Source organism: Rhamphochromis longiceps, linkage group LG17 (genome assembly GCF_057381845.1).
Source record: "Rhamphochromis longiceps isolate RC_006_pf linkage group LG17, R_longiceps_female_GT1.1, whole genome shotgun sequence".
Classification (NCBI taxonomy): Eukaryota; Metazoa; Chordata; class Actinopteri; order Cichliformes; family Cichlidae; genus Rhamphochromis; species Rhamphochromis longiceps.
The window spans coordinates 11466150-11482870 of NC_140573.1; the positions used below are offsets into that span (position 1 = coordinate 11466150).

Here is a 16721-nt window from a genome sequence, read left to right on the forward strand (position 1 = left end):
ATTTTCATTTCAAGCAGACTGTGCTGTTACTAATATGCTGATCATAAAATGACACACTGTCTCATCTCAGTGGAGTATGTGAGGAATAAAGAGCATGCGATACTACACAAACAGCTTGTATTGACATGTGTTATAACCTCAGGATAAAAATGCTCGGAAACTCAAGTGCCAGTTTTAGGACGTTTACTGACCACTTTTAGAAACAACCACAGCTAGTCGCACACATACAGGAAAACTGTCCCACCCATAACAATCCGGCAGGGAGAACCCTGAAAAACCTCTGAAGGTTCCAGGGTGCAACGCCCCCAAACATACATTAACAGCAACACTGTCTATAACAACATGAATGCTCTTAAAGTGAAGTAATTTATTAGCCATCTCATGATAACTGGTTTTGTTGGGTCTGCCTATTTTGCAACGCTCATATGGGTTGTATTTGACTGTAGGAAAAAATCTTTGTTTGAACCAGAAAACCTGTTAAATTAAAATTCCTGAAATAAATATAACTGAATTTTATTTTACAGCTCCAAACAATAACAGATTACAGCTTATATTATAGAGGAAAGTACACGTCAGGTGGATTTTTTTCCTTGTCTGAATGATTCTACATACAGTGACCCAGAGAGAAGTTATGGAAACTCCAGAACGATCAAAAGGTTTTTATGACTGAACAAACATCAGCCAAGTCATGTTTTTATACAGATCATTTGATAACTCTTTAAATCAGATAGTTAGTATTCAAAATTCAGTTGCTGGGCAACCTTTATTAAATCATAAAATTCTCAGGCTAAGCCAAGTGAGGCATATAGGTTGTGAATTTGTGTTAGAAGATTTATGCAAGATAGATTTCACTCAGAAAACTCGTAGTCGCTGAAAACAGACTCAGTCAGCATTTATTAGCTTTTATTGAAATGACCACATACAGCACTGGTACTTCACTGGTCTAAGTCTTTATTCTGCTCTTCAATTATTGACACATTAGTGCCCTCGTGTTTATCTAGTCTTGTACATAAAAGCATTATTGGCAAGTCGGCAAATGTATCACACCATGTTCACACTTCTGACGCATTCCCAGTGTCCCAACGGGTCCTCCTCTGGTACACATAAACTCGATTTCATCATCATGTTCTGAATACAGTTTATCATCTCTTGAAAATCTGAACTGAATATTATGTCTGTTCATGTCGTCTCTATTCACAGTGCAGGGTTCTGTAAGACATAAAAGATAAACAGTCTTTTAACGTTAGTAAAATACATGAATGTACAGAATATTGTGTTCTGTAAAGGACTCTGTGGCTACAAATAAAATTGATTTTCTCCTGCCTAATTCTAAATTGTGGTCAAACGCTGGAATGGTACACAGATGATCTACTGTTGCTGTTGCTCTTGTGGGGTGATTACATTCACTGTTAATTTTATGTAATATTTCTGTGACTATTTTACATGCTGAAGTCCTGTCCATCCCAGCCTGACTCCTCTCAGCCTCACTACAGTACTAGACACTTTAATACCCACCTGCACAATGTACATTTTTCAGATGTTTCAATTTGAAATTTCCAGATTGTCTTATTTTATTTAATTCACTTTTATGGTTATATGTATATATGTTCTCTCTTTTTGCATGTACATAATGTTCTCTCTCTCTTTTTGCACAGTCGAGGAGCGTGTCAGGATACATTTCACTGCGTGGTGTGCTCGTATAACTATGCGTGTGACAAGGGCTCTGTACTATAATTCAACTTCATCATGTCTATTTTATAATATCACCTGAAGTCAACAGGAAAAAAATTAAAGAAGGTCTTACTGGAGCTCATCATGGAAAAACATAAAAAATGTTTGTCAGTAAACTTCAGACCCTACTATCCACACAGTGAGAAATGATTTTGTACCTGTTGATTTCTTATGTCAAACACAACATGCTCCAAAAAATCTATCACAGTGTTTTAAATGCGTGCGGTGTACACCACCACAGTGGACTTTAAACTGAACATTTAAGATGTTTATTGAAGGGCTTCAACAAAGTAATGCATTCGCTGTTTGTGAGTAACATATTTAATTTCATATTTTATACATAGTTTCTCATCTTGAGAGGCTCACAAGCAGTCGTGTATATTTGTGTATATATGGGTCACACCTCTGGAATTAAACAAAATTAAAAAACAGAAACCAAAATGACTTTTTACGTTTCTCTTCACAGAATGAAATATAAAGAAAACTTTTACTTACGGAGGCATCTAATCTCTCCAGTCCATTCACCATCATTACATGTTTTGAACGGTCCACCCTTCATGACGTAATAACGCTGACAGTTATATTCAACCTTTTCATTATGTTGGTACAGCTGTTTAGTACTTGTTTTGGTGTCTCCATCTGAAAGAGGTGGTGGCCTCCCACAACCCTGGGCACCTGCAAAAGTGTGAGCAATGGAGAAAAAAAAAGTTTAGACAACATTTAGTCACAATAATTTTTTAGTCACGTTTTTATGTTCATATACCGTCACATATTATTTTACATTTCAGGTGAAGTTTTCATCATGCAATCCGAGTGCAGATCACAGCCTTTAAGACTGCTTTGTCATCCTATATATGTAGTTCTGTTATGCTTAGAAAGCGGTCAGCACTCTTTGTAACTAATGATAAACTGTGTTGTACTGGTATCAAACTCATGTTGCTGTTGAAATGATCTGCTTCTTTGATATATTCATCTACTGCCCTCTCCCACATCTTACAGATCCTATCCTTTTAATTGTTTTAATCATTTTATTGTGAAAAAACAAATTTTTTTTTTTAAAGTTCAAACTCTTCTATGGTTCGTGTGTGCTCATCAGGTTCTCACATTTCCTCTGACATTTCCATAGCATGTTGTATTTCCCTGTTCCTCCATGTAACCCATGTTAACTGGTGATGAAATGTGTGATGTCTGTGGCTATGATAGAGGGCCACTTAAAAACACTGAAATCGTGAAAAGGCAAACCTGACATTAAATCTCTCAAAGTGTGACTCAAAGACTGCAATAGTGTATCTAGGAGAAGTAGTGGGTGGTGAACAAGTGAAACCCATCCACTTAAGAACTGAAGCCATTGTGATGTTCTCAGAGCTGCAGCACAGTTTGGGGATGGTGGGTTATTACAGAGGTTTCTATAAAAACGAATTCTTCTTGTTCGTATTAATATTATTATTTAATGATATAACTGCAACTAACCCTGAAGTCTACATTGTGGTGTGTTCAGGTATAATCTTAAATGCACCACATTTCAAACAGTTTTGAGCTACTGTCTGTGTTAGTGAAAACAACTTTTCAGCGTCACACTTAACCAACTTCTCAGATTTAATAAACTTGTCAAACTGGTTCCAGCGGCCCTCCACTGGCTGTTTGTTTACTTAGAACATATTTAAAAACTTTGTGTGCAACAAAAGGGAAATGTAACTCACGGCGGCATCTCATCTCTCCAACCCAATCACCATCGACACAGGTTTTGAACGGCCCACCCTCCATGCCGTAGTCTCTGTCACACACATATTCGACCTTTTCATTGTGTCTGTACGTGTTTCTAGTCCATGTTTTGGTCCGTCCACCTGAAAGACGTGGTGGCGTCTTACATTGCTTGGCAGCTAAAAATTGTGGGCAATAACAGAGGAAAAACCAACATTAGATACTATTTTGTCACAATAATCACATTTTCACTCTGACCTGCTGTCATGCATCATTTTTCATTTGAAGTGAAATATTTGTCATACACCCTGTGCATCACTCTCCTTTACCTTAACACTGTGTGGCCATGTGTGACAAAGAATTAACCAGAAACAATGTTCACACAAACTAATTAGCACAAGAGCAGATCAGGCAGAGGACATTTTACTGATAACCTGAAATGTGTTTTTGCCTCAAAACAAACTATTAATTTCTGGTTTAAAGTGTGTGTAACTTACACTCATACACACGACACCCCAAGAAATACCAAAAACAGCAATAGCAATCTTTTTCCATCCTTTGTACTGATAAACAGTAAGATCACAAGAGGACAAGTGTTGTACCTTCACATGTGGGACGAGGATTGCTCCACTGTCCATTTTCCAAACATTCAAGCATTGCATTCCCTTTGATGATGTGATTACTGTTTTCACAAGCAAATGTTAAATGTTGTCCTTTTTTCATTTGATTGTCTGTTACATCTGTGGTGATTGTTAGACCTGCTGGTGTTTCAGGGACTCTACATTTCTCTGTTTTGAAAAAGAGAATCTGTTTTATTGTGAGGTTTACATTATAAACATGAAACCAAATCAGATTCAAAGTAATAAGACACTTTCTCACTACATTTTCAAACTAAGCAAGTTTTCCCTTTAAATATTTATTATTAATAGGCATTCAGTTTCTCATTGCTGTAATTAAGAAGTAATAAATGTCCAGTCTTTTAAGAAGTCAGAAAAGAATGGTAATTCTTTTAAAAGTGATTAAAGGGAAGAATAATTGTCTAAACCTACAAACTGCACCACATGGGGGTGTTTGTATGAAAACTGCATTTTTTTTTTATGTCTCCTTACCTTCACATTCTATTGCTTTAGCCCACTTGCCATGTTGGCACGTTGCAGTGCCAATAATTCCTGTTCTATTCTTACACTGATATTCAATGATCTCTCCAGTCATGTATTTCTTTTTCTCTGCTCTGAAGTCCAGAGACTCATCCATAAGCTGGTCACAGTACACTGAAAATACATAATAGTATTGTCAATATTATATACATTGTTACATACATTATTGATTTGACCAATAGTGCTGAAAATGAAGATAACGGCAGGTGTGTAAACCGAGGTACACATGCAGACTGTTCTAAGGCAAAAAAACAAAAACCAAACTAAAACAGTATATTTAAGGTTAGTTAAAGATTGTGCCTTTGGTACAATGTTGGGTTATATTATTTCCATTGTTTCGTCCCTCAAAGGACTACAGTCTTTCTCTACCCTTAATGAAGGGTGGGGAAAGAAAGATGAATAAAGATGAAATATGTCAGCAGGCAGAATGACAGACAGCAGTGTTTTTAACAGTTTTAAAGCTTATTCACAGCAATATTTTATTTTTATGTACGTACGTATACACTGAATATTGAGCTCCTTCCATTCCCCAGCTGTGCATTTAAGTGTGGCGTTCCCCTCTATTGTGTACTTATCACGACACTGATAAGTTACTTCAGAGCCAGATGGGTATTGCTTCCGATAACGAGTTGTAATAACAGCATTTTCAACTTTGGGTGGAGGGCTGCAGTTATCATGATTAGCTGTAAGACATCACAACATGTACACTATTAATTTACACTCTGTAATCTTTTCATAAAAACATGCATCAAAATAATGCTTGAGGTGACTCACATTTACAGATATCATCAAGTGATCCATTTAAATCCCATCGTCCGTCACGACAGGTTAATTCCTCAATCTTAGCAGAGTATCCTTCATTGCAATCAATGAATATCATTTCTTGGGTCTGTCCGTGTTGTTCAGTATTCCCTAGTATTCCTTCCCCATTAGGAATCTCAGGAGCTTCTCGACACTTTTGTTCCTCTAAGGTGGATATGATTACAAACAATCAGGCAAAATATTACAGATGGATGAAATCCATTTCCATATTTAAAAATGTGATCAGAATAAGCAATGGAAGAAACTCTGTATGAATGCACTTATTGTAAGATATTACAGAAAATATTTTCACACCAGTTTTCTTAAACATAACTGCAGATAAAACTCAAATGTTAAAAAGATGTTTAAAACAGATTTCAAAACTTATATTTTTCTACCTAAACATCTTATACTCCCCATCTTGACATTGGTATTGAACAAGTCACTGTGTTTGCTTCAAGCTAATAACAGAAGATACTTTAATTAGAAACTTTAATTACCAATACAGCTTTCAACTCCAGACCAAACACCGTGCACACATGTGGCTTCACCCCACCAGCCTTTGCTGAGAGGTTTGTAACCATCCTCACACCTGAAGTAAAGTTTGTCACCATGTTGCCAAACTTTAAGTCTGCGGTCAAAACTCGTTGTTGGACATCCTGTTATAGCTATCAGAAAGACAGATATTACATTTAGATATTATCACAGAGCAGTCAGAATACATTCTTGTGTTATTAGTAGTGATTCATAGATAACATTATTCAACTATCTTTGGACTAGGCTTAAATATCCTTAATACTACTGAATAGACTGTGTAATGTCTGTTATTAAGTGACTAGCATTGAATCCTGCTGACTTTGGCAAACCTCCATTTCGTGTGCAGACTCAGGGAAGCAGAGGGAGCTCTTTGATAAGAGTAACATGCATTGCTTCACAAAAGAAAAATGTTTGTGGAGCTCATCAAGGAATCTAAAGACAAAGATAGACTAAAGATAGACTTCTGTCAGAGGGCCCGGTGGCGCCAGTGTCCGGCAGCCTCGCCTCTGTCAGTGCGCCCCAGGGTGGCTGTGGCTACAATGTAGGTTGCAATCACCAGTGTGTGAATGTGTGTGTGAATGGGTGGATGACTGAATGTGTAAAGTGCTTTGGTGTCCTTACGGACTAGTAAAGCGCTATACAAATACAGATCATTTACCATTCTGTAAAACCAGATGCTTTTCTGCAAGTTCCCCGATTTGAGAGAATTCATGTTGACTGAACTTTCATATTAGCTTCACTTTTCAGTCCTGAAAGCAATGCTCACCTTTTATATACAGTTTATACATTTGTCTTTTGTCATCAGTTGTTTACAACATTTATATTTGTCATGAAAAACAGTAGTCCTTGAATAACTGAATAAATGTATCCTTTTAAGTTTATTGCATTTTCTTACCTGTACATTCATTAGACCTATGCCAGCCATCTTCTCTACAGGTTAGAGTGAAACTTCCTTCATAACCTCTCTTGCAGTTATACTGGACACGATTGTTGTACCTGTATTCAGCCTGAATTTTTCCAGTAATATCTGCATTATTAAACTGTTGCCTCCTGCATTTTATCTCTGAAAGGAACAAAACCACATTTATTAAGCTTCTGCATTTACTTTGATTCAGATAATTTTGTCATGTAAAACATTCAGATACTTTCATATAATCTTTTAAGTAAAAGCAGCAGCTCCCCAGTGTAAATGTGATTCCATTTAACAGTTCTGTATTTTATATTTGAATATGTTCAGTCAAAGGACAAGAAAAGTGTTCAGTTGTGGATTCAACATCCAGCTGAAAGTTGTTGTGGCAGTAGAAATGTTTCTTGCAGTTTGTACAGAAAATAGTATCCAGTGAGTATTTGTACACTCTTTCGGTTAGTGCTTGGTTAGTACACAAATAAACAAAAAAATGAATGTTATTACCATTTTCTCTCACTATGAACTATCACACAGAGTCTCTAAAATTTATATTGCTGGTTCGTAAGATTTTACTCTATGACTGAATGATCCTTTGAGGCTTCTGTTTGACCAAAGACACTCTGCATTTCTCTCCTGTTTTCTCAAATATGGACTAATATTAAAGAAATTAAAAAGATCCTGTCAGAATTAGAAGAAAAGTGAACTAAACTCCACCATACCTTCACAAAGTGGATTTGGTTCCCATCCATCTCTGGTGCATGTGGCCCAAGTGACGCCATCTTTCCTCCTGTATCCTGATATACATGTGTACCTGACAGTATCACCCAATTTCTTTGTCTCATCACGCCAAGACGCCTCCCAGCGGGACAAAAGTCTATCTTGTGGACGGATACATGTAACCTCTGTAAAGAAAGAAAGACTGGATAATCTTCAAAAAATTGTTCATCATCCTCATGGCTGATTGAACTACATGAAAGCAAAGAACAGTGAGCTTAGAATATGTGTCTAAAGCTTTTGTAGTTTTATACCTTGACATACTGGTCTAACAGACCACTGTCCATCCTCATTGCAAGTAGTCTCAACTGAGCGCGTGCGGGTTCTCCCAATCCAGTATCTCTCCTCACATGTAACTGTTACCTTTTCACCAGGTGAAAACCTACTTCTATGAGCAGGTTCATATGTGGTTCCTTGGAGTGGTGGCAGTGTCAGCTCACATTTTATTTCTGCATATGATGGGAAATGCAGCACATGAGTTAGTGTGTTGTACCAAGACAGAGCAATACCATAACATCCAAACATCCAGCTCCAGATCTCACTAGTCAGTGGCATTTAATGTATAAACTGTATGTAATTTATGTTTACCTTCACATTCAGGTGTGGGGATCCACTCTGCTCTGTCTCCTGTCTTTGTGCACCTTGAAGGTAATTCTTGAGCACGTTTATGTTGAAGATTGCATTCAAAGTTTAGGATTTCACGTTCATTGTACTCTTTGATATCTCCAAGTACAAAACCATTTTTAATCCTCGGTGGTTCACATTTTACAACTGTTGAAGGATAAAGTCAGAGTCAGGAATAAAACTACAGCAACTGCTCATAGAAAGGTACATAAAAGGTAACTGCTGATTAACCTGTTGTGAAAGGAAGCTTTTTTGATGAAGTAGAAAAGTGAAAGTGATCAAACAAGCAAAGCAGCTGCAATGTTTTTCTCATTAATTACAATTGTAGGCCAATTTTATGATGTTGTTCGTGTTTTTTTGTTTTAGTTTGAAGCTGATATTTTTGGACTTACTATGTCCATAGCAGTGGTGCCTTTATTTTAACCAAATAGGCAAATATTCCCCCAAACTATCTAAACTTAAGTACAAAAATTGTTTTGTTTTTTTTGCCCTAAATGTATTCTGTTTTCATTTTCTATTCCTGTACCTTTAGTACAAATAAACTAATTTTGTATGCAAGTGATAATTATTTAATTCTAAATTTTGACCTAAATAAAATACAGCATTACACATGGCACATACATTTGTGTGACACATTTAACACCATTTTAGTTATAAAATAGTGTTAAATATGTCACAACTATTACGAAACTAATTGTTTCATAATAGCTCAAAATTGAATATACAATATAGAGTTGCTCCTCTATTCTCTTTTAGGGGGTTGGTGATTTGGGTGTTACTACCTAATTACTCGAGAACAAAGTAATAGTAACAATAGTAAGCCAGCTTCACTTTACCTTCACATGTTGGATTGCCGTCCTCCAAACCTTTCCAGTCTCCATTTTCATCACAATAAATTTCTCTTGCCCCTTTCATAATGTAATTGCTGGACTTGCAGCTAAATCGAACTACATTGCCGTAGGTAGCTTCTTCTGCATCTCCCATCACGTTCACATTGTTGGGAACATTAATTGATGGACACTGCTGAGCTGGAGTGAAAAACATTAGGAAAAAACCCCTCAAAGTCAGACAAAAACATAAACACAGGTTGCTATTTCTTTCTACGTGTATATTACTGATTGCATAATTTCATTTATATCAGCTCCTACCTTCACAGACGGGGATAACACCATCCCAGCCTTCTGCCATACAACGTCGGAAGTTTGTCCGACTGACCATTTGAAATCTGAATCAGGTTTATAATAGAGAATTCATGAAGATGACTAAAAGAAAAGCCAAATGTACAGATAATATGCACAGAGCATGCATAATTATTCAGATTAAGAAACACAAAACAAATAAAATCACAAGGAAAATGTGATTAAAATTATTATGATACCCTTTGTGGCAGGTGTATACAACTTCTGAGCCAAAGACAAAATCGTCCCCCTTTCTAAGTTGAAAATCGGCAAACTGGGCATCGCCAGGATGACCACATGATCTCGCTTAAAGCAAATAAGACAAAATGTGGGTAAAAGTACAACAGAGAAAAGTGGAATTTGCTGTACATTTCATAAAAGTACACTACATATTGTTCAGCATTGCAGTCTGTGATATGAATTTTCGAGCAATAACTCAAACAAGCTAATGATGTTTATGCCGCTTTGGTAAGGCAAGTTCGAGTAAGCAAAACATATGCAAATACAGCAAGACATATATGCAAGTGTTAACTGGTTATACTGGAAAAAGATGATATTCATAAGTGAATGTTAACTTACGTTGACAATTAGTGCCTCTGTGTTGCCATTTTCCCTCTACACAGAGCAGCTTGAAAAAGCCACTGTAGCCCACATTGCAGCCCACTTTCACTTGTCTCCCACCTGGGTAACTGGCCTGCATACCACTTATGTCAAAATTGCCATCGTAGAGAGGATACTTTTTAAAATCTTCAAGGGTACATGCTCCTGGATTATCTGGATAGCGGTAAATAAAAATCAGCATACATGATTTTTGTGTTTATTTCAACATCAAAATATCGTGTAATTAAAATGAGAAGATCATAGAAATCACCCGAAGTACTGGGTCTTACCTTGGCTTTTCACAAAGGTCAGTGTATGCATCCACAAAAGTAGGATACAGCTTGTGGTTGTTACATGCATTTTATCTTCGCTAGCCTCATTCACCAAACAGAACTAAAGACTGGAGACTCAAAGGCTGTTGTACACTAGAGGAGCTTGGATTTCACAGGGAAAGAAGAGATTGCTCAATGATTTACAAAAGGCTGTCCTTGCCTCCAAATATGACCATACCCATACGGAAAAGAAATAGTAAAAACTTATATGTGATTACTCATGAAAGTGGCCACTTTCATGAGTAAATCATATAAGGCTTACATGATTTACTCATGAAAGTGGCCACTTTCGCATTACTTTCATACATTGTTTTAGTAAGTATCCAAAACATACAAGTTTCATTATATAATTTTTCAAGGGATCTTATATCTGTTTTCACACTTATATGCTTGTCATACAAGTTTCACACAAGACAGATACAAACTTTATAAGATTTATATATATCTTTTCCATATGGGTAGGCTCGCTGGGAAAAACCCCCAAAAACAAACAAACACTTAAAACACCCCCCCCCCCCCCCCCCCCCCCCCCCCACACACACACACACACACACACACAGGAAGTGATTACATATAACTACTTTCATGACACAATTGATGTTTAACATCTTCATCACCAACTTTAAGGGCATTTATTTGCAGCAAAATAATTTCATGGCCTTGTGTGGTTACCATGTTTATCGTACAGTGACAAACCAAAGAACAAACAAACTTTTACGGGAATATTCACTTTCTTTTGCTTTCCTGTTAATCATTTGTGTGAATCAATAAGGCAAACAAAGTATGTTGCATCTTGGCAAGACAAATACAAAGTGAACTGTATTTTTCATTTCAAAAGCAGATCAATACATCATTTTTTACTCACCAAACTGTGAACTGAACCTAATTTTTGTGTGCACATGAATACAATTGTTGTAACCATGAAAAAAAAAATACACGCACACAAAAACTAGTTTTGTATGGGAGGAGAGAACTGCCAAAAAACCTGGCAAAAGAAAAAAAGAAAGGCAGCCTGACTTTGTTTTGCAAACTACTGAAACAAAATGTAGCTGTTGAGCAATATTGGATTTTCCCTCATTTCTCTCCATAGCTTCATGTTACTCACTTCTGAACGTACATTACATGTGCCACTCTACAAATGCATTTCTTGGACCATACAGTATGGCTTTGTTATGATTTTCAATAAGCAAGTGGCATCTGTGAGTCAGAAAGTAAACAAACACTTTATACAATATGTATTTTTCCATTTTTCACCAGCAGACCAACTATTATTCCCTAACATGGGAATTTTAACATTTCTGTCTGACGTTTTGCATAAAGCTGAATTTCCTCCAACACTGTGAAACTATTTCTACTGACTGAGAATCACGGGTACTGTTTGCTATGCAAACTACCTCCCTGCCTGCCCCACTGCTGACAAAGCAGAAAGAGCGAGAGCAATGTGGATTGATGGTCAAATGATTAAACCTTTTAAAGAATCTAGCTGTAAGAAGCAGATATTTTGTGTGCTCACATCAACTATTATTATCTTCAAATGTGAATAGTATGATGATGAAATGCTAACTTGTTCATTCTCCAGGTTTCTATCAGATTGAAAAAGACTGTGTTGTGGACTATACACAGCTGGAGGTCATAAAGAAAACATTCTTGTGTTTAAAATGTAATATGGAATAACATTTACAAGAAAGTTTTACAACTAACTATTATTGAAAAACATTCCTGATAAATCAATTGACGTAGGTGTGCAAAGGGTACCTTCAGCAACCATTACCCCATATCGCAATAGCACATTGTGCAAGTTTAGCATGTTAAAAGACTGACTGATCTTTAGATAAACAGTTGCTTTCATCCAGCTGCAAACTGGCTGATTTGGCTAGATCAACTTCTGGATCATTAAATGGAGCAAGAAATGACCAAATACCTAGATTTCACACCTGCAGTTTTCACTTAATAAACATTTATGCTAGGACTTTGGTCAGATTTGCATTCTTTTGGCATTAAAATGTGTTTTTGGGATTCATTAAAAAGGCACAAAAAAAAGTGACTACCCACATAGCAATCTGGTCTGGCCCAGATCTGGTATCAAGCCGGGACTGCTGGCTGACTTCTGGCATGGTAAGTGGTATGTCATCCAGATATGGGCCAGGCCTGGCATAGATGGCACTGTCTATGTAATGGCATGCCATATCAGTTTTGTTGCAGTTTGGTGTATGTGGCCCAGGCCCATAGAAAACAGGTTTAGCCCTGATCTGGAATCAAGCTGGCACTTCTGACTAGGTTTGACAGGTTTGTGAGTGTACACTCTATCCAATACCTAGTGACGGTTTACACATCTTTGCCTGTAGGTGCTGTAGCTCAGCAGGTAGCGCAAGTCAGCTACTGATCAGAAGATTAGTGGTTCAATCCCTAGTTCATCCAGTCTGCATGTCAAGAGTGAGAATGTGTATGAATGTAGCTAGAAAGCACTCAGTTTAGAGAAACTGTGTGAATGTGGCATGTTGTACAGAGCGCTTTGAGTAACCTGGAAGAGTAGAAAAGCACTATATAAGAATCAGTGTCTGAACAGTTCGGTCATGTTACTTTTGCACTATTATGTCCTGGTGCATGTTGTTATTACATGACTTGATTAACCCTTTAAGACCTACCATAGAACCAAGTCCGCCAGAGCTTATATTATATTTTTACATGCTGTAGTGCCATTTTTGGGAGCATTTCAAGTTGATATACATCAATACATCCATTATATCCCAAATTTTAATAATATATATGCATTAAGTGCATAGTAATTACATAAATTGCAAAAAAGTGCAATAAACTACAAAAAAATTGAAAATCGTTTTTGTTTTTTTAACATATATTTCTAGTTAGAGAAATGTAAGAGGCTTATCCCTCAAAACTGTAAATACAAAAAAGTTGCACAAAATAGTTTTCCCACCAAAGGAAATTTATTTTAAGTGTCTTCATAGTTTTATTTTTGAGATACACCAATTTTCATATACTGCAGGAAAAACGAAAAAAGATATTATAGTGCAAATTTGCAAAAAAACAGCATATGCATCAAAATAAACTATTTCCAGCAGTGCAATATGAGTCCTAAGCATCCCAGAAACGACACAGAAAGTCATAAAGTCAAACATAACTTTTAAGAACACAAGTATAGGCTCATAAGGCCCTGATGGTAAAAATCCACATGGTAGGATTTGTAAAGAATTTATTCGGAAATCAGGGTGGAAAATAAGTATTTGGTCAATAACAAAAATACAACTCAATACTTTGTAACAGAGGTGGGACCAAGTCATTGTTTTGCAAGTCTCAAGTAAGTCTCAAGTCTTTATCCTCAAGTCTCAAGTCAAGTCTCAAGTAATGTCAGGCAAGTCACAGTCGAGTCTCAAGTCACTGGTGTAAAAGTCCGAGTCAAGTCACAAGTCTGAAACTTTGAATTTCAAGTCCTTTCGAGTCTTTAAAAAGAACCCGAAAAAAAGCATGTTGCAGTTATGCTAAATGTAAATATTAGACCATGTAATTTTTAAATCTGTGTTTTTCTCAACACATGACAAAATAGTGAACTTAGAAAATATACACAAATTGTGAAATTGCACCTCTTTAAAATGCAGCTCAATTAAACCTAGCTCCAAGAATAATTTTCACCGACAGTTCTGAGATAAGCTGCATGTTATTCTTGGATGCGGTTGTAGGACCGGCTTTAAAATCGCATGACAAAAATATCATACACATTAAAAAAAACTGTATCACCAACGTAGCCTGGACAACATTTGCTAGTTAGATGAAGTCAGCCATCTCATCGTAGCATATTTATATGCATATTTATAATCATACGGTTCTTGGAGTGAGTGCATACACTCATGAAGTTTAGTAACTTCAGGTCACTGCAACAAGCCCAGGTACAGTTTACCGACGGATGGGTGCAGGACCTTGAAATGCACCGTGTAGAAAGTAAAGACCATCGTACCTATCATAAGTTTACCAGTCTCACAAATCGTCTTCATAAATACACATTCGTTAACCGTTTATAAATAGGACCTTTGAGCTCAACGGTAATTAATTAGTAGTAGAAATAATTTCTGGTACCCATCACAGAAATGTAGCAGTGACAACAATACTGTATGCTGTAATCGTACTGGGCAATTAGTGATACAAAACAACTGTTTTATCCTGTGAATAAAAGTATATGTTTTTGTCAATGTACCATAATAACAGAAGCGAAACACAATATTGTGTCAGGACAATTTACTATTTATGCACAACAAGCAAAGGAGCATAGCGCGACAATTTCTGTTCAGCGCCAGACTTGCTTGTAACCTATATCACCAATTATGTTAAGAAAAATGACGCATTAACTACAACAGAAGACTGACCTTTGTGGAAATGCTTGGAGCAGACTAACCTGTGAGCTGGAGGGTTCTAGGACGTTATATTTGATCTTTGAATGGCTGCAATCCAGTTGCCTCTTTGTTACTTCGGAAACATGGTTTGAACAATTTCTCTTCAACGACGTAATCCGATAACAACCGATCTCTTTACCCGTCGGCTTCCCGTGGCTGTCATGCGACCGGCTATTGCAGTTAATAATACAACAGCTTCTTGACATTTTTGTGTTTCTTTTTATCGCTGTATAACTGATTTCAATTGAAAGCCTGCGTGCGCTAGTACCGCTTGCCACGAGTTCCCAGAATCCTTTGCGGTTCTACCCGTGAATGACGTCACATTTTCAATCTCTATATAATATGCGTGTTAAATTTTATATTTGGGGTAAAATATCAAGTCTTTTCAAGTAAACCGGTTCAAGTCCAATTCAAGTCCCAAGTCATTGGTGTAAAAGTCCAAGTCAAGTCACAAGTCTTACAACATTTTTTCAAGTCAAGTCTAAAGTCATAAAATTAATGACTCGAGTCTGACTCGAGTCCAAGTCATGTGACTCGAGTCCACACCTCTGCTTTGTAACATAACCTTTGTTGGCAATAACAGAGGTCAAACGTTTACTATAGGTCTTTACCAGGTTTGCACACACAGTAGCTGGTATTTTGGCCCATTCCTCCATGCAGATCTTCTCGAGAGCAGTGATGTTTTGGGGCTGTCGCCGAGCAACACGGACTTTCAACTCCCGCCACAGATTTTCTATGGGGTTGAGGTCTGGAGACTGGCTAGGCCACTCCAGGACTTTCAAATGCTTCTTACGGAGCCACTCCTTTGTTGCCCGGGCGGTGTGTTTTGGATCATTGTCATGTTGGAAGACCCAGCCTCATTTCATCTTCAAAGTTCTCACTGATGGAAGGAGGTTTTGGCTCAAAATCTCACGATACACGGCCCCATTCATTCTGTCCTTAACACGGATCAGTCGTCCTGTCCCCTTGGCAGAAAAACAGCCCCATAGCATGTTTCCACCCCCATGCTTCACAGTAGGTATGGTGTTCTTTGGATGCAACTCAGTATTCTTCGTCCTCCAAACACGACGAGTTGAGTTTATACCAAAAAGTTCTACTTTGGTTTCATCTGACCACATGACATTCTCCCAATACTCTGCTGTATCATCCATGTGCTCTCTGGCAAACTTCAGACGGGCCTGGACATGCACTGGCTTCAGCAGCGGAACACGTCTGGCACTGCGGGATTTGATTCCCTGCCGTTGTAGTGTGTTACTGATGGTGACCTTTGTTACTTTGGTCCCAGCTCTCTGCAGGTCATTCACCAGGTCCCCCCGTGTGGTTCTGGGATCTTTGCTCACCGTTCTCATGATCATTTTGACCCCACGGGATGAGATCTTGCGTGGAGCCCCAGATCGAGGGAGATTATCAGTGGTCTTGTATGTCTTCCATTTTCTGATGATTGCTCCCACAGTTGATTTTTTCACACCAAGCTGCTTGCCTATTGTAGATTCACTCTTCCCAGTCTGGTGCAGGTCTACAATACTTTTCCTGGTGTCCTTCGAAAGCTCTTTGGTCTTGGCCATGGCGGAGTTTGGAGTCTGACTGTTTGAGGCTGTGGACAGGTGTCTTTTATACAGATGATGAGTTCAAACAGGTGCCATTCATACAGGTAATAAGTGGGGGACAGAAAAGCTTCTTACAGAAGACGTTACAGGTCTGTGAGAGCCAGAGATTTTCCTTGTTTGAGGTGACCAAATACTTATTTTCCACCCTAATTTACGAATAAATTCTTTACAAATCCTACCATGTGAATTCATGGATTTTTTTTTCACATTCTGTCTCTCACAGTTGAAGTGTACCTCTGGTGCAAATTACTGACCTCTGTCATCATTTTAAGTGGGGGAACTTGCACAATCGGTGGCTGACTAAATACTTTTTTGCCCCACTGTAAATACCCATTCATACATAATGAACTTGTTTTCAATAAGTATCAC

The 16721-nt window shown here is 37.6% G+C and overlaps 1 protein-coding gene across 1 annotated transcript; it reads right to left on the reverse strand.

Moving 5' to 3' along the window:
* Positions 1-864: 864 nt before the first annotated feature.
* cfh (complement factor H) lies at positions 865-10438 on the reverse strand. The gene is made up of 17 exons (XM_085387087.1): positions 10301-10438; positions 9990-10184; positions 9611-9716; positions 9381-9457; positions 9069-9260; positions 8197-8379; positions 7863-8057; positions 7554-7736; positions 6823-6990; positions 5891-6058; positions 5364-5555; positions 5087-5272; positions 4542-4703; positions 4035-4220; positions 3432-3611; positions 2227-2406; positions 865-1209 (listed from the first exon to the last, which is right to left on the reverse strand). Exons 1-17 carry the CDS (start codon positions 10368-10370, stop codon positions 1019-1021), a joined length of 2814 nt encoding a protein of 937 aa, XP_085243213.1. The 5' UTR covers positions 10371-10438; the 3' UTR covers positions 865-1018.
* Positions 10439-16721: the final 6283 nt, after the last annotated feature.

Bases quoted from the DNA above. Each gene is read 5' to 3' on its own strand.
- cfh (XM_085387087.1), bottom strand. From the start codon at position 10,370: ATGCATGTAACAACCACAAGCTGTATCCTACTTTTGTGGATGCATACA. The intron at 6,059-6,822 runs GTAAGAAAATGC...TCTTTCTGATAG, and splicing joins TAGGTCTAATGAATGTACAG to CTATAACAGGATGTCCAACA. The intron at 2,407-3,431 runs GTGAGTTACATT...ACACTTTTGCAG, and splicing joins TGGAGAGATGAGATGCCGCC to GTGCCCAGGGTTGTGGGAGG.